Below are 26577 nucleotides of genomic sequence, written 5' to 3'. Positions count from 1 at the left end.
GCGTAGGGAAAGTACCTTGTTTCACCCTCTACAACAGCCCGTTTCACAGGGGAAACTTTGAATTAATACATATATATGTATATATTTCTGAGGTAATCTAAAAAGCTTGTTTTGCACCGCTCCCGTTTCCTGATGCCTCCTTAGACTTTCCTCTGTATATTTCTGGGAGGATCCAAAGTTCTCTGCTAGTTGGGAAAGAGAAAAGGGGGGAAGCCATGTCTTTGGGGTACGCGCAGAAGCTCTCCTACAGGGAGGACGTCGGCACCGTGGGCATGTCTGAGATCTTCGACCCACCCGACCTCCTCCAGCAAAAGGTCTCTTTTTTTGCCCTCTCTTGTTACTGTATCCTTTTTTTTTTTTTTCTTTTGTTTCCTTTCGATTTTGTGTATCTCTTTTGATGTTTTTCTTTTCATTTGGTGACCGCATTTGATTTCTCTTCTGTTGATAGCAGAAAAAAAAAATTGTGACTTGTGGGCAACGAGGGTGTCATTTAAGAGCAAAGATTTGCTCTATCTCAATGTTTCTTGGTGCAAAAAAGTGGTGAGTGGATGTGATTGTGGCATAAGGACATCAGTAAGCATCAAACTTTCATGATCCAAGAAATATTTAGTTCCCTGAGTTGTCCTGGGATGAAACAACAAGAACAATGAGGTCTTTACCCAGCTATTTGGAGCCATTTTAAATGTATAGTCCGGGTATATCAACTCCGAATCGTGTTTGGTGATGGGTGCTTAGCGGTACACTCGACAGAGGCTATCGTTGTTCTTGTAGGAATTTTTTCTTTTTATATCATAGCAACTTTAATTGGCTTCCTGAATGGATATCTTCATTTTTTTTATCTCTCTCTAAATTGGATTTTCATCTGGAAAATGTTCCCATCCATCAGATGCCCCGATAGAAAGCAGTAGAGATATAACTTGATCATGAAATTGGCCAGATTTAAGTCTGAGAAGATGCTTTCAATAAATGTTGATCTCTCTATAGGTTACAAGATTTGTTGGGGTAAACAACTGTCCAGTTCGAGAACTTAAACCTTTAAATATTGTTGACTAACAAAGATTACAAGTCATAGTCGATTGTTAAGCGTCATTTTTATCCTAATATTGTTAGTGCAACTCCAGAATGGTAAATCTTAAAGGCAGACAGTCTAGTTACATCTTTTTTTATTGTGTTACTTTGTCTATGATGGAAACTCAAATTCACCTATTCCAGCACCGTGTTGATCTGAAAGTTCATTGCAATACGAAGCTCTTCAAATTAGGTAGGCAAAAATTGATGGCAAAGGACAACTTGAACCGAGGAGTTGGATGGACCTTTCTCGTTCATTGTTTTTGAACCTGAATGCTTTGCTGCAATTTAGTTTGAGAAACCTGTTCGATGCACTGCTATCTCTGTTTCACAGTGATGTCTGTCGAACTCTATAATTCTTCGTATCTGTAGAAACACTGTTTGCAACACAATGCATAGGCCTACTTGTTCTTGTGGTTGAACTTGATCACTTATGCATTTAGGGTTGAAATTTTTAGATGTTAAGTTTATTTGGATTGTGCTAGTGAAATGATAATTCATATCCAGTTTCCTTGATAAAGGGCTTCTCTGATGCCCCTATTAGTCCCATATTGGAGGTGGGAGGGGGTTGTGATGGTATATAAGGTTAGATGAGCACTATCTATATCTTTAGGCTAGGGATTTTTGTTCCACATGTTTCAAGCCTACATTGGGCTAGGTTGTGATAAATGATACCAGTCATAGCTATGTGTGATGATTAGATCCCTATGTGTGATAATTAGATCCAAATAGAAAAGCACTGTCATGGATGAGGTTAGAAGTACATCATTGCCTGGAGCTACTACAAGCTCATCTGCAGGCCTCACATTATACCGTGTAGAAAAGCACTGCCTGGAGCTACTACAACCTCATCCAAATAGAAAAGCACTGCCTGGAGCTACTACAAGCTCATCTGTAGGCCTCATCTGTAGGAATGACTGGGCTACTTGTGGTGACTGGATCCAAGTAGTGATGGAATACCCATGCTCCACTGGCTGGGTTGTAGGTCTCATATGCTTTTTGTTATGAATGATCTTGGGCTATCTGGTGGTGATTAAGTCTCAGTCGCAAAGGGCTATCCGTGGATAGGACTACAAACACATCACCTGGTGGAACCATCACTAGGTTAGATTGTTGGTCTCACATGCTACCTATCAAGAATGATTGTAGACTATTTGTTGGGCCTTGGGTCTTGACGAGGACAGTAAGCCTTTCAGCAAGGGAGATTGTGATGCTTTGATTATTCTTGTATTAAAAATGGGAGAGAGACTGTGGCCCTTTGTAGGGCTAAACAAGCTTACTAACATGAACTTGATTTTAAGCATCTTTAGGCCATGTGGTTTCAGGCATTCCATGTTATTGGATCAATAGTACTATTGGGCTGGTTTTTTGACAGCTTCTTATTGTAATGGTGGTTATAGGCAGTGCCTTGTTCTCAACATGTTTTGTTTATTAGTTCCTAATATGGTAATATGTTCTTCATGCTGACTGTCTCTCTTGCTTTAGAGGAATAAACTTTATTTTGTTTTATCTTCTATAGCGTTATAATTCTATTCTAAAATTTAATTACTATATAGTTAGTTTTAGTGACATTAGAATCTCCTTTTTTTTTCTGATGCTTGCTGAGAATGACTTAAGATGGTCTATTTTTAAGCAGTTGGCAATATACAAATTAATTTTCATTATTTAGTCAATTTACTTTTTACCAACATGCTAAAATATTTTGGATTGATTTGTTAATTGCAGATTGAAGAACTTGCCCTAATGATTAAAAAGGTTGGAACATGCAGTATCTTTTTTGGCAGTTCTATTTTCTTATAACTGGGAGGATGCGTAGCTTAAGGATTCTGGAATACCATATTTCTTATTTAGTGTTTGTCTCCATTGTTGCAGAGCAAACATCTGGTGGCATTTACAGGGGCTGGGATTTCAACTTCAAGTGGCATACCAGATTTTCGAGGACCGAAGGGTGTTTGGACTCTTCAGGTAATTCATTTGAGTTTCACAAGAGTATATCATGAGGATTTGTACCTCCTTTTTTTTCCAGCAGGTGTGGATCTTCTTTGTTGTGTTTGCTATTCATTTTATGAAGCTGGTGAAAGCTAGTCTCTTACAAGATAATTTCCCCTTTTTCTCTTTATGTGAGTGATATCGAACAGTACACGTCATTATAATGCTCATTATTTTGGTATCTTACCAGTTCTACAGGTTGTCAAAATCAGTATTGGATTGGTATTGAATATTGTATTCAATACCATACTTATAATCGACATGCAGCTGCTAATTTCTATGTAATATTGCCAGTTGATTATGTCCGGTCAAATTAGATGAGGGTATTAAGTAAAGGCTAGAATAAAGCTTCTTTGCCAAGCTAAAGTGGTTAACTTTCTCCCACGTGGGGCGACGTCGCCGAGGCGACGCAATGTCACCTCGTTTATATATATATATATATATATTCCGTTCCGTCTGGTAACAAGCGGTCCGTGTACCAATCAGCTGACGGACCAGTACGTACCGCCCGTACCGGACGGTATTATTCAAAATTGCATACCTTTTTAAGCAACACTGTGTTTCCTATTTTGCACTCATTTACTTACTTGCACTATTAAGTAGAACTGCACAGCAGTTCTATACCATTGTCCATGCCCACCAATTTTGGACTTGGTTTATGTCCGTGCCATACCTTGTCAATAACTGGCATGCCTTCTCACCAAGAAGTAAATCCAAAGAAAATGCAAATGCCAGAACACTCTTCATTTGTTATTGCAATAAAGACATTTGAAATTTGAAAGTTTGGTGTTTCGGAGTTCTTTAGTACATCGACATTAATCATGTCCATGGACATATGACTGAAATTAATCTGACTAGAATGACATCCTTTATAAATGTCATCAAGATAATTTTTCTCCAAGCTTTTTTCATATCTTAAATTTCAATGATGCTTTAAATCTCTTTTCATGCCAATTAAATATGTAAAGCTCACAAACTTTTTCTCCATTCGGTATCTTTTTTTGGTTTCTTATAGGCAAATGACCATTTAGAAGTTAGAACCATCCCAGCCTCAGATAATCTAATCTTTTAAAGAGCGTTGGCAGATTATGTCCAAATTCTAGAGGATCAATTGGATAACTCTTTTGGAGTTTTGCACAAATAAACCTTGCTTGTAACCTGAATCTTCTCCACTATGTAGCATATAGGTACATGAAAGTCATCAAAGATTACCTATAAATTCTTGTGCTGCTCTTCAGATAGAACCTGGTCATCTTTCTCAGTGATTTAAAAAGCGCTTGGCGCCAAAAGGCGTCACGGTCCAAAAACGCTCATGGCGCTAAGCGATCGCTCGAGCGAAGTGAGGCGCTAAAAATTAATAATATTAAAATTAATAGTATTAAAATCAAAATAATAGTGTTATACTGTATACAGTTAACAGTATATTGTATACTGTTAACAGTATACTTTCGATTTTGAAAGAGGATAAGCGAAAGAGAAGAGAAGAGTATAAGGGAAAACCAAGGGTTCTGAGAAAAGCGGGAGCGGCAGCGGCAGCGGCAGCGGTAGTAGCGAGCAGCGGGAGCGAGAGCGGCGACAGAGGCAGCGACAGCGGCGAGCAGCGGCTGCGGGAGCGGGAGCGGCGACAGTGGCAGCAGCAGCGGCAGCGGTAAAAGCGAGCAGCGGCACCGAGAGCGGCGAGCGACAACAGTGGTAACGGCAGCAGCGAGCAGTGGGAGGGGGAGCGGTGAGTGGCGACAGTGGCAACGAGCAGCGTGAATGGCGAGCAGGGTTAGGGTTGGGGAAGTCACGCTGATATCGGTTCTTTAGTTGGTTCGATTGAACCAACTAAAGCACAGGAGACCGAATCAGACCTAAACCTCTGGTTCGGTCGCCTGGTTTAACCCAAGTGCTCACCCGAAGCGCTTGACGCCTGGGCTCGGGCGAGCGCCTAGGTGGCGCCTCTTTGAAGCGCGCTGCCTGGAAATGAAGCGAGGCGCTCGGGCCTCGCCTCGCCTCGCCTCGCCCGAGCGCCTAGGCGAGCGTCCGAGCGCCTTTTTAAATCACTGATCTTTCTAAGTCGAATTACAGATATTTTCTATAGATAAACATCATGAATATCACTTTTAATTCTTGTGAGAGGAGCCAATGTTAGATTGTCGGTGAATGTAATTTCCACTGCAATGAAAAACGTTAATATTTTCATTCTATGACATATGCAGATGAATTGATTTTAGTAACGCTTTTATGACACTAAATGCATATTATACATAATTTACTAGTTCAAGGATTTTATGTGCAGCGAGCAGGCATGGGATTGCCTGAAGCATCACTTCCTTTTCACCGTGCAATGCCAAGTCTTACTCATATGGCTTTAGTGGAATTGGAGAGAGCTGATATCCTGAAGTTTGTTATTAGTCAGGTACTCAAAAAAATTTTGTTGATTCCTTGGGTGTGGTTTGAGGAGTCAGTTTAACCCTTGATTTTCTTTTTGGGCAATGATGATGATAGTAATTGCTTATAGTTTACCCAAGACAATTGTCCTATTTCTTAAATTTTAAGTTCTAGTTTGAAAAATCTTTTGTGAACTTGTATTTACTAGAACGTTGATAGTCTTCATCTTCGATCTGGCATACCAAGGGAGAAGCTTGCTGAATTGCATGGAAATTCTTTCAGGGAAGTTTGCCCTGCATGTGGGATTGAGTATGTTGTTGACAACTTTTTCTCATATATTCCTTGTACAAGCTAATTTCTAAGCTCCATAATACTTTGGAATTTTTTGACTTGTGCAAAACTGGTGTTGTTTCCTTAAGGTTATTTACATGTTTTATCTTTTTTCAATTGCGAGTATAAATATTCATATTGACATACATATATCCACTGATAGATGCTAATATGTTAACCCTTCAAGATATATTCGAGATTTTGAGGTTGAAACCATTGGGATGAAAGAGACATCAAGGCGTTGTTCTGACACAAAGTGTGGTGCAAAACTTAAGGACAGTGTTCTTGATTGGGAGGTAAAAAGCTTTGACACTATTTGGTTGCGTGATTGTTGACAAACATTTTTAGCAGTGGACATGGTTATTGACAGGGCTATTCACTTAAGTAGTATGCTTATTCATACCTGCAAATCTGCAAATCATTAATATTTTTGCATTTTCTTTGCCTAAATTTACTTGTTGTCTTCTAATTCTTGACTTTCTTTTCTTAAAACTTTTTTGAGTTATTTGAGAACAAATTTAAATTCAAAATTTTCTTGTGCACATGTTTACATATACTGTGATATGCCTAATAAATTTAGTTGGCTAATCGAAGCATTGACCGAGTTTTGATATGATGCAGCATAAATGACTTCTGGGATATGTATTATGTATCCTAAATATTCCTATGCTTCTCTATAAATTCAGAATAGCTGAGACTGAGAATGACTGGAATTTGCTTTATGCTAGTCCAAATTATTATATAGTATAATTATAAGTAGAGGTGATCTGATTCATGTCAGAGATGCTACAAGGTGTAAGTAAAGAGAAAAGAAAAGGCACTTGGATATAAGCCACAAGAGAGAATATGTTGGTCTTTGGTCTCATGGAGATTGTAGTCGCTGAGACTTTGATTAATTAAATTGATCTTAACCTAGTGATGAAGTTGTATATGCCTGTCAGGCTGTCACTCTGTCAGATAGATGGATAAAAACTTTTATGCTAATGTAGAAAGCATCTGTAAGTAAGATTCCAATAATGTGTTCAAAATGGTTAAAATATATTTCCTACCAGCGCATGGATAAACAAATTTGGATATTTTAGGAGAAAATTTGTGGCCTACCTACCTCCTTTTGACAAACCTCCTTAACAGGTTCAAAATTCTCATTAATGGCAAACTAAGTCAAGATAGGTATCTGACTAAACTGGGATTCCCAATTGGCCTGTACAGACATGCCTCATCGTGGTGATGAAATATGGTTACAGGAACGGCAGATCTGTTGTATGAAGGTGCACATCCATTTCCAAGGAATACACAAGCCAAAGAATTAGAATAGATGAAGCAAAATCCCTTACATGTAGCCCAACATTCAATTGTCAGTACTTTTTTGAGAAAAAAATGCTGTATGGATGTACATACACCATGCCATGCATTTGTCAAAAATATTCTTACAAAATGTATATCAAACTTAATTGCCTTATAACCTTCCATTTTTGAGTTTGTATGATAAACTTGAGTTTATAACATTGCTTACACAACCTGCAGGATGCTTTACCTCCTAAAGAGATGAACTCTGCTGAGAAACACTGCAGAACTGCTGACCTTGTATTATGTTTAGGGACTAGGTAATGTATTACTTTGTGAACAACTAAGGAACTCAGATTCCATAATCCTGATTTTTTAGCTGAGGTATTTATATTATTAATATTTTTGTGGTAAATCTTCCAAAATTTCCTTAAAAGTTTGCATATAAAATTAGCCAAGAAACACCTCTGCTTTGGATTATTATATTTGTGATATATGAAGTTATATTTAAATGCAAAAGTTTGGGCAGAAAATTTAAAAGCAGAACCATTCACAAATTAGAATGTGTAAACACTTGCTGTCAGGTGCAGGATGACATTAACCTTATGTAAATGGAGACATTCTGAAAATGGAAATCACAAAACTGAATATACATTTTTCTTTTGCAGTTTTTTGTAAATTATTCCCCATTTTTCTGTTGTTGAAATTCTCATGCTGGACTTCTTAATCATAGTTTTCTGACATAATGTTATTAACTTGATTAGCTAGTTGTTGTTCGGCATTAACTAATCTTTATGTTTCTTCACCAATTTGCAAAGATATGGAGATCTTAATGATGCTTCTATATCAGGATTTCAATTTCCTGGTTCAGTACAGATTTTGGCAAATGATCAGATCTATACCAAGTAACACCCAACTTGTACCCTTCCGTTGTGAACCAGAAAAAATAATGAAAAATATATACACCGACTAACGCTCTGAATATTGTACCGTACTGGTATACCGATCAGCTGTCGGTACGGTCGGTACGGTATGTACCGAGCTGTACTGAGCATACTGACATACGGTACACTAAGATGTACCAATGTACTATCCATACCGGTCTTCTATCGGATCGGTATGTACCGCCCATACCGAGCGGTACGGTACAGTTTTGCAAACCATGTTACCGACTGATACCAACTTATATGATCCACTTTGGACCTTGGTTGGACCCATAAATATTAGTCAGATGGTATTAAATCCTGGATGCAGAGAGAAAGGATCAAAGTATTCCCTTTTTTTTACCAACAGAACAGATGACCTGAATCACCTAGTAGTATGGTTTCCAAAAAAAATGAATATTTTCTTTTTGTACTAGGAACTAAGGACACAGGTTGAAAGCAATTTTGAAGTCCTTACTAGATGGATCAACATCTTCTCAAATTCAGTTTTGGCCATTTAGATATCAGTGTTTTGCATGTTCTGTGCATTCTAATTTCTTTTTGTTAGTGATATGGATTTTTTGAATGATGTATAGACATGTACCCATTTTCTATCTTTTCTTTTCATGATTTCCTAGTTATGGTTTCCAACTTACTACCTTGCTGTTTGCAGTTTGCAGATAACACCTGCCTGCAACTTACCTTTAAAGTGTATCCGAAATGGTGGGAAGATTGTTATTGTAAATCTTCAGGTATGCATTGCATTTAGTTATGCTTCGGTCCTGGATATATGTACCTATATCATTTTGAACTAGTACTATTTATATGTATAGCTTGTCCAAAAGTTAGATGGTTGTACATGCAGTTGTGGTAATCTGAGTTGCTGAATTAAAGGATAATATTGAAAAAAGAATGCTATTTTTCTAATGGTGTGAAGGCAATAGTAACCTTTTTATTTAATTTGGAATATCTGTTCTACTTCACTAAGAGTAATGCATATCAACATTCCATAAGAACTTGTGTTTTTTAGCTTATATGATATTGCTTCTAATAATAACAGTTTTCTTGGTGTGAATCAGTTAGGAAGACTATGTAAGCATTTGGTTGCAAATGCTGTCAGGGTTGGGGTCATATTATAAAACATGTGAGAGTTAAGTTCGATCAATCATGACTCGTATGAGTTCCTTTATATCCTTTCAAGAACAAGAATATAAATAATATTTATGAATGTAATTTAAAATAAAGAAAAGGAAAGATATCTGTGCTTGTCGATCATTGACTGGTTAGCTAGTGACCTGGTTTTAGCTCCAACAGCCCACTCCAATCCATCCACAAAAGAAAATAAACAAACAAATAAAAGCCAAGAAAAAGAAGAGAACATTACCATAGTGTGAGCCACAAGTATGTACCTCGTGGTATTCCTATTATGACATGGTACAATTCCACACTCCACATGTTCTCCAAGTTAAAGAAATATGCAACTTTCTGAAATAAGGGGAACAACGGTTTTGTTGTATGAAAGATGTTTATCATTGTCTCATAGGAATCTATTATACCCTTGCAACCCAAAGCTAAGTTGAATATTCTGAGTGTACATGCTTTTCCTTTATGCCCATTTGTACCATATTTAAATTCTGAAGGACTTAATTTGGGACACCTGTCCTTTTACTTGACAGTTGCTTATCTGATATTAGCAGTTATTAGAATTGATGACCAGGAACAGCAAATATTGCTCTTTTCAACTTAATCTATATACTATATCTTATAACCCCTTGATTTTAGGTGAAATTTTTAATATTCCTTTTTGTAGATTACATTGTATTCGACTCATCAAATTATCAATGTCAAAGAAGTCTGTAGAAATGCTCAGGGGTAACCATTAAGGAGATTTGGAATGTTACATGCTGCTAATTACTAGAAACAGGGAAAGCACAAAAATGTTACAAGTATAGTACAGACTGAAAGGAAATGCTATTTTTAGGATCAACTTTTGTTCAATGGGGTACTGTTTAAAATTTTTCTCCACAAGTTAATTTTTCTGTCTTCTAGTTGGATAACCATATTCATTTCAACTATTGAAAGAAATAACATGAAAATAATTTAAGGTGCCATACTCCAAATAGATGATAATTGCTATTATGTATAGTTAATTCAATTATTAGTTAAGCATTCTGCAGTCATATGAATACTTGAGATCGCTGATGTTGCCTCCTGTATCTGAGTTTTGACAGCCAACCCCAAAGGACAAAAAGGCTAGTCTGGTGATCCATGGGCTTGTTGATAAGGTAGTGTCTTTTCCAATGTTGAGACGTTACGTCGGGATGTTTCCCTCTATGCTTGATCCCTGGTCATTATGTGGTTAATTTTGACTTTAAGTTGTTGGAAGATCTTTTCCAGTGTAGAGCTCGCTCCTTATTGATAATAATTTAATAAATTCCAATCTGAAATGTGTTTACAATTTTGCAACTGTAAGGAGGATGCTTCTGCATTCGAACTCAAGTTATAGTTGGCTCAAGGAACCTGTGAAAGAGCAAGTTTCATCATACTTGGACAGATATATTGTTCAAAGATATTATGCTATAACTGAAAACAACTGCACTGGATAAATATTCTATAACCTTTGCTCTCTTAGTGTTTGTGTTTCTGGAGTCGATGCAGATGCCGTTATGTATTGGAGAGCAAACACACAAATTTTAATCACTAATGATTAATTTGAATTATGGTATTTGTATTCAGGTTGGTAATATAAGCAACTATGCTAGTTGATTGATGGGGATGCATTTCCTAGTATCTCCCTTTGAAGATCCCACATCTGTAAACTTGCACCATGTGGCTTTAACCATTCTCTGAATATTTTTTTTTACAGATTGGTTAGCTGCACAAGGCTATATTAATCTAACATGTTGAATATTTCCCTGAACTTTAAAACTCTTGACATATTTGGATTTCCTTGTTTTTGTACCCTATGCTAATCATCTGATAAATCCAGAACAGGTTATTGCAGGCATCATGAACTTTCTTAGCCTGTGCATTCCTCCATATATCCGCATTGACTTTGCTCAACTTAGTCTGTCTCATTCACCAAAAAGTAAGATTTAATCACAAATTGATATTTTCTTGCTGCAATTTCCTCTTCATCTAGAATGTCAACACTCAACAGTATTTCATTTGAGATAAAAAGGCTCATTAAGAAGAATTTAATCAATGCAAATTGCATTCTATGTAAATTGCCTCCTTTCTTTGGTAGCAAGGAGCACTAGATATAGAATTATGTCAGTAGACATAACATGGAAAACAGATGCTTCATATAATACATTAGAGAGAATCATCTTATATGCCACATATGGGTTTATTGAGTACACATGCATAAGACATTTGATATGGATTTACAACAATGTATGACATATTCCTAAAGTCAAGGTTTGTCATCTTGTACCGATACATATCGATACCGTTGGAAGAGGAAGGACTGTTAGTGGAGGAAGAGGATGAAGGAGGGAAGAGAACGGAAGTAGAGGAGGCAGTGGAGGAAGAGAAAGGAGGGAAAGGAAGAAGTGGAGGTGGTGGAGGAAGTGGAGGGAAAAAGAGGAAGAAGAAGTAACAAGAGGAGGTGGTGGAGGAAGAGGAGGATGGAGGAGGAAGAGGAAAGAAGAAGAGGAAGCAATGAAGGAGGAGGAAGAGGAGGAGGAAGCATACATGAAATTAGCGACGCAAGGCAGGCAGTGGGCAGCAACAGGCAGCAGCAAGCTTTGCATCTACAGCAAGGAAGGCTCACAAACGCAAGCCCTAAACCAGCAGCATTAAATAAGTTTCTTCTTTTTCTTTTTTAGTTTTTCTAATAGGTTGGATTGGACAATTCGAAATGGGGGCATTTTACTTATCAGTTCATGCCCGGCCCGGTACATACTGCCTGTTTTGTACCGATCCAGGCAAAATGTCAGTCTATGCATAAAGTTATGGTATTATTCAGCTAAATTCACCTACTATGTTTTTCTTATTTTTCTTCATCCTTCACAATAAAATTTATCCTTGAAATAGCCTTGGATTGGTACAATGATATCAATAGTGAAAGTTGAAGTTTAGGCTGCATTCAAAGCAGTTCATGTTTAAAAGATTACGATGCCAAAAAACTGAAATTACAGCACAACAATAAATTTATTATGTCATTTCCTTTCACTGCATGCATGGAAGCTTATAGGCTTGAGGATACTTCAGCATATTGTATAATACCAAGGAAAACATCAGATTTGTGCTTTTGCATAAGGAAGTTCTGGGTTTTGGTCATCTTACTCTCTATTTTGTGCTTTGACAATCCAGAGAACACTTACGTGAAATGGACTCTGAGGATTACAAGTATCCATGGACCCAGAGCTCCATTAGCATTTCTGAAGTCAGTTGAGGTAAAAAATTATATTCATTAGTCAACCAGATTTCAGTTCTCCCAAGTATTCTATCAAATTTGATTCTCTCAAATATTCTATTGTATACTGCTAATTTGTTTTTTGCTTTCATATCGATGGATAAATAACTTTATATAGCTGCTATTCATGACTAATCTTGGAGCACCAATCCCCATCTGTTGTCAAGATGGATAGGCTAGCGGACAGTTGACATGCATTTTTATCCTGAGAAACTTAACCGATAATAAGGTAGGAGAAAACATGTCATGAATGGGGAATTGCTGGTTTGAGTGGTCAATGACCAATATATGACATCTTCTAAAGCAACTCGTGTTATATAGGCTTGTCTAGAATTAAATTTTGAGCCTAATATATACCCATATATATTAATTCTTAGCTTTATTTTCGAGTTTAATCAAGATAGAATTACAGCCAAACACGAGTGGGATTCTAAGTTCTCAATTGAATTGACAGCCATAATGGAAAAAGTTATTTTCAAAAGATGTGAAAAAGATATAATTGTCAGCCCTGGCATGAAGACTTGATACTAAGATGTTTATCATGGATTGAAATATTTTGCAGCTAGCTTTGTAGGATCTTATACCCTGGTACAGGGTTGTAAAACAATAAAAAATTTGTGGCTTATGTCAAGTTGTATCTCAGTGTGCTTTTTTCTTGTATCTTAGTGACTAGGCTACTATAATCTGGGCTTGTGTATTTGACTTATTAAGAATATAATGCATGTATAGTAATTGTATGGTTGGTATCGAGAAACTCACAGCATGCATATTCTGAGAAGTTTCAAGAGAATATAAATCTTCCACAAACAACAAGTGTTACGGACAATCTGATGTAGATTGTAAAGACGACAAAACTTTACGAAATCTATTAAAGCAAATTTTTAGGAAGCAAAGGGGAGATCATGTGGCATGATGTAACAAGCGACATGGAGTGAGGAAAGGAGGGAATGGAATCCAAAATAGAAAGCAAGCTACCAAAATTTTACCATAAATTAAGATGAGAGGCCTAGGCACACTGGTGAGCACGTAGACAAAATTTTACTACAAATTAAGTTCTAGCATTTTTCACGATTCATAATTTTGAAAAAGCAAACAATACATCATATTCACTCTTCGACGCGATAGCTTTTCACTTATGTGCCTTCGACATGTGTATTGGTAGAAGATGCAAAATATTTAGATAAGCAAAAGTAGTTAAAAAAATTAGCACATCTTAAAAATAAGGTACAATAATATGCATCATGGCTAAAAAACAAGCATAAAAATCAATGTTCAACAAATCACATATTTATTGTTGTTATTGGTTGCACAATGCACATAAAATGATTTTATCTTTTGCTAATTAGTTACAAAAAAAGTTGCACTTGTTGAATTACTTGAAATGATAAATATCGTGTTTTTTTATCCCCCTTGAAATCAAATTCTGGTATCCTTTACTAATAATTATTTGTAGTAAGTGGCCTCTAAAATTAAGTGGAGGACCATAAGGACCTAGTTAGCTGCCAGGCCCCATCTAGGTGTCTGGGCTGTTGTTTGGCTCAAAAATTCAAGAAGTGCCAGGCACCTTGCCAGTGGAGTCAGCTAGATGGAGGTAGATTGACGTTGTAGAGTGCCCAATAAGTTAATAAACAAACTTTTAAAATGACTTGGATCCTGTGGGCAGTGCCTAATTTAAAGTTGTCTTATCATGCTTTCTAAACACCAACCTTGTCATCTCATTATCTCATTTTTTTGTCATTAATGCATCTCCCCTTGTTTGCTTATTAGTATTGGAATCTCACAGTCATTCCATAAAGACACTCAAATTTCCTATTTTGCCATCAGATATCATTTCCTGAGAGACCTGACTTAAAGTCTGCCTTCCTAGATAAGCAGCCATTTCATCTTAAAAGGTGCCGTCATTAAGTTAATGTATAGACTGTTCCTCCTGTAAAAGATTTTATTTATTTGCCTTAGATCTATTACTTCCTTTTCCTCTTAAGACAATATTGTATCTTCCAGGGAAACAGCAAGAAAAAGGCCCTTCAAGATGTTGTTAACTTTTCACTTTTGTGATGGTTGTAGCTGTCCATCCACTTCCATTGAGTGGCCAATTGATTTTCAGGTATGAAACCATCAGTTTTCTAGCTAAAATTTCTTTTATACTTTCTCCAATTATAGAACTGAAAACATGAACTGTGCTTTTCAGTAGCTGTACTTCTTTGAACATCTTGTATCTTTCTATTTTAGTATTAAAAATACAAACACACTTGCACATCTGTGATGTTGATTAGAGCAATTTGGACCTCTGTGCTCATAAGAATAAAATTTGAAATGCTAACCATTCTGTCAGGAGCTAACCCAACGGCATCTTATCAAAAGTACTTGCATTTAAAAACAAGCAATTGTGATTTTAGCCTAAGAAAAATCCTGAAAAAGGAAATTACTAGAGGAAGCTTTAAACTCATTATAAAATTTACAGGTTACTAAAGGAAGCTTTGTTCAAGATAAGGATGAGGTCCTTCGCAGTCTGAAGAATGCAGCAGGGGAAGAATCTCATGGTGGTCAATATGCTGCTTTGGAGGCGAAGTTCCTTCCTAGGTCTGAAGTTACAACTATTGCCATAGCAACAAGCATTTGCAGATTCGACGGCTTGGCAGATGTGAACAGGCGGCTGGACATGATATCTAACAACTACTTTCCTTTGATTAAAAGGTGCAACGAAGGCACCAATGGCAACACAACATCCGAGAAGAGATTCAAGCGGACCTGACCACCAGGGTTTCTTTGACATGTGGTTCCAGGCTTCATTTAGCAATATATACTGATGTCTAACATTAGTACCACACAACTTCCTTACTAGACATTTTGCACAAGAGTAGCAGTATGCAGATGGAAAGGCTGGGTGAATTTTGAATGTCGTGCCGAGTTTCCATTTACGAGTCTCAGATAGAGAGACGTGCAATCTTTTTGTGCCAAATTTTGTGTATCAAGTGTGCTTATATTAACATGTTCTTCACAGCTTATTTGTTACTGTATGCCTTCTTAATGCATATATTGCATGCTTGTGAGATGTCAGAATCATCCTTATGCAACTCATCCGATCAACCATTTCCATCCATTCATGTGATGAAGAGTTATATGTAATCATTGTGACCTTTTATATTATGGTAAGGTATGCTGTGACATTTCTTGAAAGAATGATCGGTACAAGCAATACAAAACATGTTATAATGAGTTTTACATAGGTTTGATAAGTGGAGTTTAATATGACTGGTGCAATAAAATGCATCACTGACTCTTGAAGAATCATAGATTGATCTTTCTGCAATAATTCCTATCAAAAATATTAGAAATTATAAGGGATCGGATAATTGATAAAAGTAATCAAACATATTTTAAGATATCAATTTTTTCTATTATTTTAAAATATAATAATAATTATGATTACTAGTAATTAACTCTAACATATATATAAGAAATTCATATTTAAAATTTTAAATAAAATATGTGGCAACTTTTGAACTTTGAAATGATAAATATCTAAATATCTCTTTATTATTATTATTATTATTATTATTATTATATTTATTTACTATTTTCATTTTCCGGGTGGCCAACTTCCATTAATGTTGTGTGCATAAGTTTCTCCTTCGGTACACGTTAACCTCAAACCTCTCCCCCCTCTTCACCTTCGAACATTTCAAATCGTTCCCCGCTCACCGACCTCTCTCTCTCGCTCTCTCTCGCCGAGGTATCGATTAAACCTAATGGCTTTCTCCTCGATTTGGGTTTCTTGCCGTTAGGGTTCCGAAATCCGTCGTTCTTGTTCTTGATCGGTCCGGACTAGGACCGGGATGACGACGACGCTGGAGCACCTCTTCATGCAAGTCTTCGACCGGAAAGCCTGGATCGAGGGCCAGCTGAGGGAGCAGATCGAGTCGTACGGCCAATCCCTCGCGTACAACCTTCTTGCCGACGGCAGACGGCCCCCTCCCTGGCTCTGGGACACCGGATCCGACGCCCTTCGCCCGAAAGGTTTGCCGTCTTCCTTGCCCTGGGTTTCTTGGATCTTTCACTTGGTTTCGGGTTCTTTGTGTCTTGGGTTCTAGAATTGCAATAACTATACTTTCTTTTCGTACTTGTCGCTGAATCGATCGATCGTTCGTCCTTTTTTCTCATTGGCCTTGACAAATCGGAAAGTTGTTCTATGAAATCTGTGAATTATCCAGTCCAATTTGGGTTCTAGAATTGCAATAGCGATTCCTATGTGTTGTTTGGGATGGAAATTTTGGGAAATCAGCTAGGCATATGCAACAATATCGTAGAATGCAAATTAAGGCATCAAATGTCTTAGGCAGACAATCTGGGATGACATTGAATTGGGCAACAGCTTTCCAATTCCTTTTCTCTAGGAGCTGGTTGGCAGGCTGCTCGGACCTCTGTGTCTCTGAGAAGCCAGTGGCAGTTGCAAATCTACAATTTAAGACACAACTCAAGTTAAGCTGAAAGATTTGCATTTACACTAAAGGATGCCTGTGAATTTGGAATATGAAGCAGTAGAGAGATTGGAACCTTTAAGCTCTGCATTCTGTGTGGTGCCCGGTAAGGAAGGAGAGACAAGAATGTTAAAAAAGGTAAGAATTTGATTTCTGTCCTATTTAGTAAGAGAGTAGATAAGGACTTTTCGCATGCCTTTCATTTTTGGAGGGAAATATCTGGCGGTTTGAAGGTGATCTCTGTGGGTATTATGTGGGTGATTGGAAGAACTTAGTGAATTATTTCCTAACTATTTTGTTGTTTGATTTTTTCCATTGTCATGTGCATGCTGGGTATGGGGATTGGTGTTTATCAAATGTATACTTCTAATAAGAGCCATGGCAACTTTTATCTAACCCTATGGAAATTTTAAAAGAGCCTCATGGTCAGTGAGCTACTGGATTTGCAACATAGTACTCAGCGTATATTTTTTTTATAGTATATTTATTTTTATGCAGAGTTAATCAGGGAGCAGCTTGTTCAAAGGATCATATTTCCTCTTCCACGGGCCACCACTCCTTCGACAAATCACAACACTCTCCACACCCTGCCTGCACTCAAGAGTACCAATATGTGTCAATATAGTAGCTTTGCAAGTGAAATGTGCATTTCTAATGAATGTATCTATCCAGAGCACAATGATAGAGACACAAGTGATGGTATTTACAAAGATCATGAAAAAGAGTGTTATATTGCATGCTCTGAAGATGTTAAGGATTCACCTGTCTTTGACCAGATTGCAAGTGCTCAATGCTACAGGTCAATGCAATGGAAACCTGAGAGTCATCTTAACCAAAAATTGAATGCAAATTCTAGAAATGAGTGTACCGTAAAACAATATGCTCGTAGAGCAACTCGCACCATGGCTGCGTCTTTGATGCCCGAACATGTTGAAGAAACATCAGATATGAAGAACTCAATGGTTCCTAATGGTATAGCTACTCAAACACTTGATTGTCTTCCATCTCTTGACAACATATCAAAACCATTAAGTCCTTCAGGGTTCATCACTAGTAAAGCAACTGCAAACCAAGCAAGCTTTATGCAAACAGTATCACGAGAGGCACCTGATCTTATAGCCAACTCTCCTCATGATGCTTCAGCCAAGGAACAGTGTATTGGGGCCCTTGCAAAGGAGTTTGTCTTAAATGGATCGTATTCTGTTGTTCCTGGACTGGAAGCAGTACCCTCTGAAAATTCTCATCAGTCTCACAACCAATTATTGGCTGTTGTGAAGAAACTTAGTTTTGATGGTATAAAAGCTTGCCATCAGGATAAAAAATTTGATGGTTCCTTTTCTCAGAAAAAAAATCTTTGTTGTACTTCAGGTGCACTTAGGAAGTTTCAGTCAGCACCATCAGTAAAAGAGGATCCACTATGCAAGGATTCTGCACCTGACTTTGGAGCATTTCAGCCTGGAGAGGATGCCTCGAATGCTAAAGTTATGCAAAGTGCAGAGGTAGCTGTTAGGGATTCAACTGCAAAGGAAATAGAATCACACTGTTGTCCCCTCTCTACAACATATGATATGAATCATCAAAAACATTCATCATTGTCTGAGGAAACTAAAAACTTGAATTTGACTAATGCACCGACATCTTCTACCTCAATGTTAAGATCCTGTTTGAACTTTTCAGATCATCAAAGTTTTCAGTATAATGTCTGTCAAGGAAGTCCATCAAGAAGCCTGACAGAGCAGTCAGCAATGCAGCAAAGTGGTGAACCTACTACAAGTGGACAGGCAAGCATTGTAGCCACCAGACAACCTCAGATAATTTCTGATGTCAAACAAATTCAATACTTGTCTGACAATATTAAGCCTTATGATATAAACAAGGACCGTACCACTACTTTTGCAGGAGAAACTGAGGGCAGTTGCTTTGAGTTTTCTTTTTCAGAATCTCTTCAGTGTATTAAAGATGAAGAACTCCATAGAAATTCTAAAACAATGCTCGTTTTATCAGGGAAAAAACAGGTCCAACATGAGAGTGTTTTGGCTGCTACGGAAGTTATAAGAAAGGAAGCTGAAAGAATTAATGGTAAAGATCATGTGGAGAGAGATGAATTACTTAACATTGTTGATACGGTTGGATCTAGATTATGTGCAAAGACATCTCCACATGTTCCTACTGTAAGATCATTGGAGATGGTAAGTGCAACTGATTCTTCTAAGAAACAGTCTGATGGAAGCTTAGTGGATCACAGAACAAAAGGCAGTTGCAAGGGAAAGCTTGTAAAAAGATCGGTTTGCAGCCAAGACCAACTGACAGATGATGTTCAGAGTGCTCATTCAGTGTCATTGATAGATGAAGTTAGCCTAGAAACTGAAGTGGTTGAGGTCGTTACAGTGCAAAACAGTAGTGCAGAAGTTTCCCAATCCCCTCTGATTGTAGATACTGCCGAAAATGATTCTGCAGGACTTGGATGTCAACCTTTAAGAAGTTTGTCTGCAAATTTTGATGTTTCTATATCTGACGGTTCTGATTTGCCTCGTTCAGATGACTACATGTCTTTGTCAGCCAACGAAAACTTGATTGACACCACAACTGGAGATGTTCGTGAGACAATCCTCACCAGGAAATCACCAAATGCTGCTAAAATGGAGAGTAAGCTTACAAGAGCTAGCTATTCTCTGAGGAGCTTTACTAGTGTTCCAAAGGATGTTGGTCTTAGTAAAGGGAATGCTTACATTTCACCTTCACTAGAGAAATTTTTGTCAGTAACCAAGAAGGACAAGAACAGTGAAAACATAATGGATGCAATGGAAAAGAGTATTACTCAGTTATCATACAATGTTAGAACTCAGAATCATTCATCGGAATCTCGGTACTTTTTAAGAAGCTTGAACAGGCATGGGAAGACTTACTCTTATTCAGAACTAAATTTAACTGGTAATACAACTAGTTCAAAGCGATCAAGTGAACTAATGACTGATGCATGTGAAATATCATGGTCTAAGAGGAGAAAGTTGATTTGTTACTCAGATGGTGTTCTTGCTACTTCAAGAATAACACTTCATCAGCTCCTGCATACTCAAGAAGACACTTGCTGTAGCAGCAAAGTGAGCTCAGATATTGTTCCATTGGAAGAAATGCAGATCACACCATCTCCCTCTGAAAATGTATTGAATATGGATATCGAAAATGCAGAGTTCAGGAGCAATTCAGAATTTCATCAACAAAGCAAAAGGCAATGTCTGAAAGAGGTATCGAAAAGGTCATTTTATTTTGATTATACTACAAGAAATTACTTGGACTAATATTATAGTAGTCTAGTTTGCTATGTTGATATGTCTATGTTTACATTTGTTCATTTATAGAGATGTCTAATTAGTAAAGATATATGTAGTTCTGCAATTTAGTTGATGCAGTATGTATGTACCCTAAAGCAAATTAGAAAGATTTAGAATCACTTGGAAGCAAGGTATGCAATTTCGTACCATACCGGAGTTTCGACGTTTGCTCGATACGGTACGATACTGTATACCGAGCGATATACCGCTCGGTATATATATATATATATATATATATATATATCGGTGACGTCGCCTATATATATAAAAATTAATAAATATATATTTATATATAAAAGATTATATATATATATTTTTTATAAAAGGCGATATCGCATCGCCTCGGCGATAACGGTATACCGTTCGGTATATATATATATTATATATATATATATAAATTTCAGTGATGTCGCCTCTCTCTTCTCCCAGGCGGGGCGACGTCGCCTCGTTTATATATATATATATATATATATATATATATATATATATAAATATTTCGTTCCGTCCGTGTACCGGTTAGCTGACGGACCGATACGTACCGCCCGTACCGGACTATGTTATTCGAAATTGCATATCTTGCTTGGATGTACATTGTATTCTATTATTAAGCTTTATTGAAATTGCTTTATCCATTTCCATTACTCCCTTTCCCTCTCTCCATGTTCTCACAATGAATTTCCTGTGTTTTTTATAGGCAGACTGTGTCTAATAGTCCTTAGAAGCATCTTGTAGCAAGTTTATGTTGTTATGAATTTCTTTCCATGATCTGCAAGTCTATATGAAGCTTTTCTGCTTTCTGTTTTGGTTTATCTTTTGTCTTATTTTTTAGATTAATAATTGTCTTACTTGGTAGGATGACTCTTGCTTGAAAAGTAAAGACCAAGTCATGGATATTCCCTTGCCAACTCAATGCACAAAAGGTCTGACTTCTCCCAGTCTGGCCCATGGAAACTCCAGGCCCTCTCTAATGATTGAAATTGGTGGCACTGAATTTACTCTTTCTGAACCAAAAGAACCTGGCTCCTCAGGAAACGATGCTGATGGAAAATCGAATCATGTAGTATCTGAAGTTTATTGCCACAATTTACAGTCTATAGAGGAGGGGACAGTTTTTGATGCAGGGAAAAGTTTGAGCAAATATGGTGCATCTGTATTGTCAAACTTTCAGAACAATTTGGCCATGAACTGTGATGATTCCATGCCAGAGTTCGAGGGTTTCAGTATTGGTGTATCTCCTGTTAAGAAAAATGATATCTGCTATGATGTTGATTATCCGTGTTTCAAGGAAGAAAATATTCCTTTGGATGTGCAGCATGGCAATTCTACACATTTGATTACACCCACGGCCCGTCCTTCAGGAAACTATAAAATCAACAACATTCCTGATCTTCTTCAGTCATTACCTAATGGCCTCTTGGAGCACCTGCACAATGATTCTCTATGTTTTTATGGTGATTACACAGGACAATTTAGAAGCGAACATGACAAAATTTCTGATCTTTACAACAGCTTGGGCTCATCATTTGATTGTTCGTTTGTGGAAAGGACTTCTTCCAATAGCACGCCTTTCAGTGCTAGATTTGCATGGGCAAGTAGTAAAGCTCCTCGGACACCTCCAATTGAAAATTCCGCTTTGAGAAAGGCTTCAAGTAGAAGTGGTGCCAGTTCACAGACAGTGGGTACTAACCCTGAACTTGTGTGCTTTCGAATTGATGAAAATTCTAGCACCACAGAAGATATTGAGCGTCAGGATAAATTAAGCACCTCCAAAGAGGGGATTTGCTCAAGAGGAATCGAAGTTCTGAATAATAGGGAATCGCTTAAAGATGTCACTTCAGTATACGAAAATGCATCAACTTTTGTTCCTTTTACCAAGATGCTCCTTGACAGTGGAAGTATAGAATTTTCAAATGCGAAATCCCACTCAGGAACTCAGACTAGTTTTGATTTGCTATTGGCAACTGCTTACACTGGCAATAAAGATCTGACGGCAGATAAGGAGAATCAATGTCTTTCAATTAATGGAAAGAAAGAGGGGAAAGTGGTTAAATCCTTATGTAACAAGCCAGAAATAAATGTGAAAGCAGTTGAAAGGAATAGAAGCCAAGCAAGTATTCTGAAAGGCTGTAAGCCAAACAATATCATCTCCAATATATCTTCTTTCATCCCAATGCTTCAGAAAAAGCAGCAAGCAACAACTACAAAAGGTGATCCATTTTCTCTCTGTTTATTTTTCCTGCACTAGAAAATTTGGTACTATTAATGCTAGTGTGAAATTTGCTTAGCTTTTAGAACATATGTTGAGTACCTATCTAAATGTCATCTTATTGATTGGTATAAAGATCTATCTTATGATCATGGGAAAATTTTATGACACCTATCTAGAAGGTCCTTTATACTTCCTTGCTCGTCGCTCGTCAACTTCCTTTAAAACTTTTTTCTCTGTTTATTTTTCCTGCACTAGAAAATTTGGCACTATTAACGCTAGTGTGAAATTTACTTAGCTTTCAAAACATATGCTGAGTACGTATCTAAATGTCATATCGTCGCTCGTCAACTCTATATGAAATAACTAAACCTAAATTTGCTGCCAGAGATAAGAAGATAAGAACATCCGCAAATTGTTGATCTCTTGCATTCTTGGTTGCTTCCTTCTTTTTTCTGCCCTGTACCTTGATTGTGCATATATGAATTTTCCCTTGTGACATTGTTCTATATGGATGTTTGCTTAGGTTATTGGAAATTAAGCAACTTATGGGTTTGATTTGATACCATGTTTTGCTAGCTAGTTTGCCTGCATAGTATCATAACGTCATTTACTGCCACGCCAATGTTGTACCAGAATCAACTTGGTGAAGAGCCCATGCTATTTGGTAAGGATGGCTGTGTCTTTCGGCATGTATCTATTGGCGTAATAATGGTAAACACCTGTGCAATGAATCTCTTAGCTTGCTTTCCAATTTATAACAAAGAGTGCTGGAGGTACATACATACTCTTATATGATGCCCATATACTTGGTCTTGAATTTATCTCTTGGAACAATCCAGATAGTCCCAAATAAATTTAGATCATGCAGCACATTGAGACAACCTTGTTCAATTTATCCATTAACTCTAGTTTTCTGAGCCTTGAATGTGTAATGGTGAGCTCTGATTGTGGAAGGTTGTGATCTCCACTTTACTGAGTAATCTGTTTTTTTTATTAATTTTATTTGAACCACTAATGAATTTTGTCCTATAAGTATGGAGTCCTTGTCCTGCTAAGTACACATTGTATACTGAAGCATGTTGATGTTGATCTAATAATTACTTTTTCTGTGCATATGGCATTTGTGTTCAAGGCCCTACAAGTACTGTTACAAAGTTCTCTGAACATGATGTCTTGTTTTAATTTTCCCTCAATATACTGTGGAGCTTCTTATGCTAATAGACTAATCTTCAAATTTGCATTTTGAATTTTGTAGTCTTGCTTAGAAATTGTAATATTGTGGCTATTTTTCTTCAAGATATTGTGGCTATTTTCAGTAACTACTGTTTTGCAGACTTCTTTCATGAGTCACTGCTGTAATATTGTTTCAGAGTCAGAAAGAGTAATGCTATGTTCATGATGGGCCCTAAGAAAGACTCATACTAGATTGTGTCAGTATAGATGTTAATGAATCTTGTATATTTGGTAAATTATGTGCTATGATTCTATAATGTTAACATATTTCCATACATATGTTGTATGTTCATATACATTTGCATATATTAGTAGTTTTCTCCAGTTGTAGTTGATATCACCCAGATCGGTATGATACTGGCTCACTGCTTGTGATTGCATTAGTCACTTAGCATGATGACGTTGTTACCCTGTAGGAAAGAAAGATATTAAAGTAAAAGCACTAGAGGCAGCGGAGGCTGCGAAACATCTTGAAGAAAAGAAACAAAATGAACGTGAGATGCGGAAAGCAGCAGCAAAGCTTGAGCGTGAAAGGTTAGAGCAGGAGAAACAACTTAAGCAAAAACAGTTGGAGGAGCAAAAGAGAAGAAAGGAAGCAGATATTGCTGCTAGGAAGAGGCAGAGAGAAGAAGAACGGAAGGAGAAGGAACGAAAAAGAAGATGCATTGAAGAAACTCGGAAGTTGCAAAGAGAACAGGATGAAAGGTTACATACAAAGAAAGAGGAAAAAGAACTTCGATGTAAAGCTGCAGTAAGTTCTAATTTGATATACATTACTATATCTAGATCTTCTGGACATTTTGTTCCTTCATTGACATGATCATGCACATAGGATGATGAGGGAAGGAAGAAAGGTCTGGTGCTAGAAGCAAAGCTGCAACTGAAATCAGAAAAGGGAGGGGAGGTTGCTGGGTTTAGAAACACAATGGAAGTGGAACCAGTTGCCACCAAGGTAGTCCATGGATAGAGTCTTTGTGCCATCATCGTTTTTTATTAAATAACTGTGAAATGATAATTTTGTATCCCAAGATTAACATGCTTTTTTTGAATGCCATGCTAATTACTAATTATCTAGAGGATGTTGACCTGTATGTTTTAGTGAACTTGTTTGTACTTTTTTAGTAAAACTTTCATTTCACTTGAATCTTTTCTGAGAGTTCGATGGCTTTTTTACATGATGGATTTCTTCATAAGGTTTTAGCAAATTAATGGCCATGAAGATTTTTGTGTACATAAAAAATCAGAGTCTTTGTATGATTCTTTATATATATATATGCATGATGCATATATATACATATACACAGGCCATTCCAGCTATTACATTCAAAATAAAGTTTCTTGCACCTGATTGTGCCGTCTCTGGTTTCTTGACTTCTGAAATTAGTCTTTTTACCAATTATTTTTATTTTTTCCTGATTTTTTATTTTAATTGTGTTATTGAAGGTGGTTATCAGCTCCGATTGTATGAAAGGAGTAATTCAAGGTAGGATGTCTACCACTAAAGAAAATCTGAATTCTCAATCATATGAGATATCTCCATACAAAGACTCCGATGATGAGGATGGAGAGGAAGAAAACATGCGCAGAAGGAAGCATGGTCCTTCTTGGGCTGAGTGAGTATTCTTTGATAAGGCTTTAATGCATGCAGATAATACACCAAATGTTGGAAATGATCCCATGAAAGCAACCAAATATACAGAAAGAATGGTTACTTGATGTTTCTACTGCTAACTTGTGAAATATGCCATTTCAATTAGTGGATATGATACAATGGTCATATTTCATTTAATCGTAATTGGTCTTAGATAACAGTTACTAACAAGATGAGATTCCATTGGGTATGATATTGTGGTCTCTGCAATAATAGATCAGCCTTATAGATATGAAGTGGATTTACATATTCTTTTTTTTTTTTTTTTTGCAAATGCTATTTTATTTACTTGATGTTTCTACTGCTAGCTTATGCACATGCCATCTCTGTTAAGTGGATATAATAAATGGTCATATCTCATTAAATCATACGCATCTTCAATAACTATTACTAACAAGATGAGATTCCCTTTGGACCTTGTAGTCTCTGCAAAGTCAACCTGATAGATTATGCTGTGGTTTCTGCAGCTGCTATTTTATCCTGTTGCAAATGCCAAATCTGCATGTCATCTTTAACTACTTGGTCTATTTTTGCATCTCTTTTTAATTTTATTGATTTTGCATTTTCCATCATTTTATTTATTCAATTGCTTTGCTGATGTGGCTGCAAACTATTGCATCATTTATCGCAGAAAAGAATGCTTGGGCAAAATCCTACTTTCACAGCAACATTTAGACCCTTTGGAGATCTTTTGCCGTAAGAGTAATTTCAACCTAAGCGAAGGTAATTGATAAAAAACAATTTTTTTTTCTGACCAAAGGCTTATCATGTCAATTTATCTCCCTGATTCTCTATCTAATCTAATAAATACTACTTCTTTGCAGTTCTATACTCTTCTGCTGCTCGGCGGTGGCCATTGTAATTGTGGTGTCATTTGGTTTATCAGCAGCCAACAACAAACCTGAAGCAGTGCCTTGATGGTTTGTGTGTTCTACCTACGATACTAATCCATTTCTTGTGAGCTTTATAAAGAAATGTTGTAGAAAATTAACTGAAGGTAGAATGAGAATCCATTTCAATGAATCATTGAATTCTTCCTTTTTTTGTGTGTGTGTGTGTGTGTCTCTAATACCAAAGGTTATCTTTTGTCTTGATTCCTCTTAGAAAACTTTGTCGCTCGATACTCACATGGCACCATCAAATAGTATGTGTATTTGACAAGAATTAACGATGCAATAGAATGCTGTTGTTGACTATTTTTCAACGTATGATTTAGTCTCGTATCAAAAATGAGATTAGACTTGAATATAATATTTATAAGAGTAAAATGTATTTTACTACCATTAA

The 26577-nt window shown here is 36.9% G+C and overlaps 2 protein-coding genes across 2 annotated transcripts; both read left to right on the top strand.

Annotated features, from left to right (window-relative positions):
- Nucleotides 1-112: 112 nt before the first annotated feature.
- LOC135619819 (NAD-dependent protein deacetylase SRT1-like) lies at nt 113-15450 on the top strand. The gene is made up of 14 exons (XM_065122186.1): nt 113-314; nt 2794-2823; nt 2941-3033; nt 5339-5458; nt 5639-5739; nt 5948-6056; nt 7285-7364; nt 8641-8719; nt 10199-10252; nt 10962-11055; nt 12285-12367; nt 14212-14279; nt 14389-14491; nt 14849-15450. Exons 1-14 carry the CDS (start codon nt 216-218, stop codon nt 15137-15139), a joined length of 1404 nt encoding a protein of 467 aa, XP_064978258.1. The 5' UTR covers nt 113-215; the 3' UTR covers nt 15140-15450.
- Nucleotides 15451-16034: 584 nt separating this feature from the next.
- On the top strand, nt 16035-26328 carry LOC103996364 (uncharacterized). Its single transcript, XM_009417275.3, has 8 exons — nt 16035-16404; nt 17364-20110; nt 21051-22404; nt 24056-24390; nt 24472-24591; nt 25083-25252; nt 25922-26013; nt 26115-26328. The coding sequence occupies exons 1-8, from the start codon at nt 16224-16226 to the stop codon at nt 26150-26152; spliced, it is 5037 nt and encodes a 1678-aa protein (XP_009415550.3). The 5' UTR covers nt 16035-16223; the 3' UTR covers nt 26153-26328.
- Nucleotides 26329-26577: the final 249 nt, after the last annotated feature.

This window comes from Musa acuminata, chromosome BXJ2-8 (genome assembly GCF_036884655.1).
Source record: "Musa acuminata AAA Group cultivar baxijiao chromosome BXJ2-8, Cavendish_Baxijiao_AAA, whole genome shotgun sequence".
Taxonomy (NCBI): domain Eukaryota; kingdom Viridiplantae; phylum Streptophyta; class Magnoliopsida; order Zingiberales; family Musaceae; genus Musa; species Musa acuminata.
This window is presented reverse-complemented; position numbering and strand designations above follow the sequence as displayed.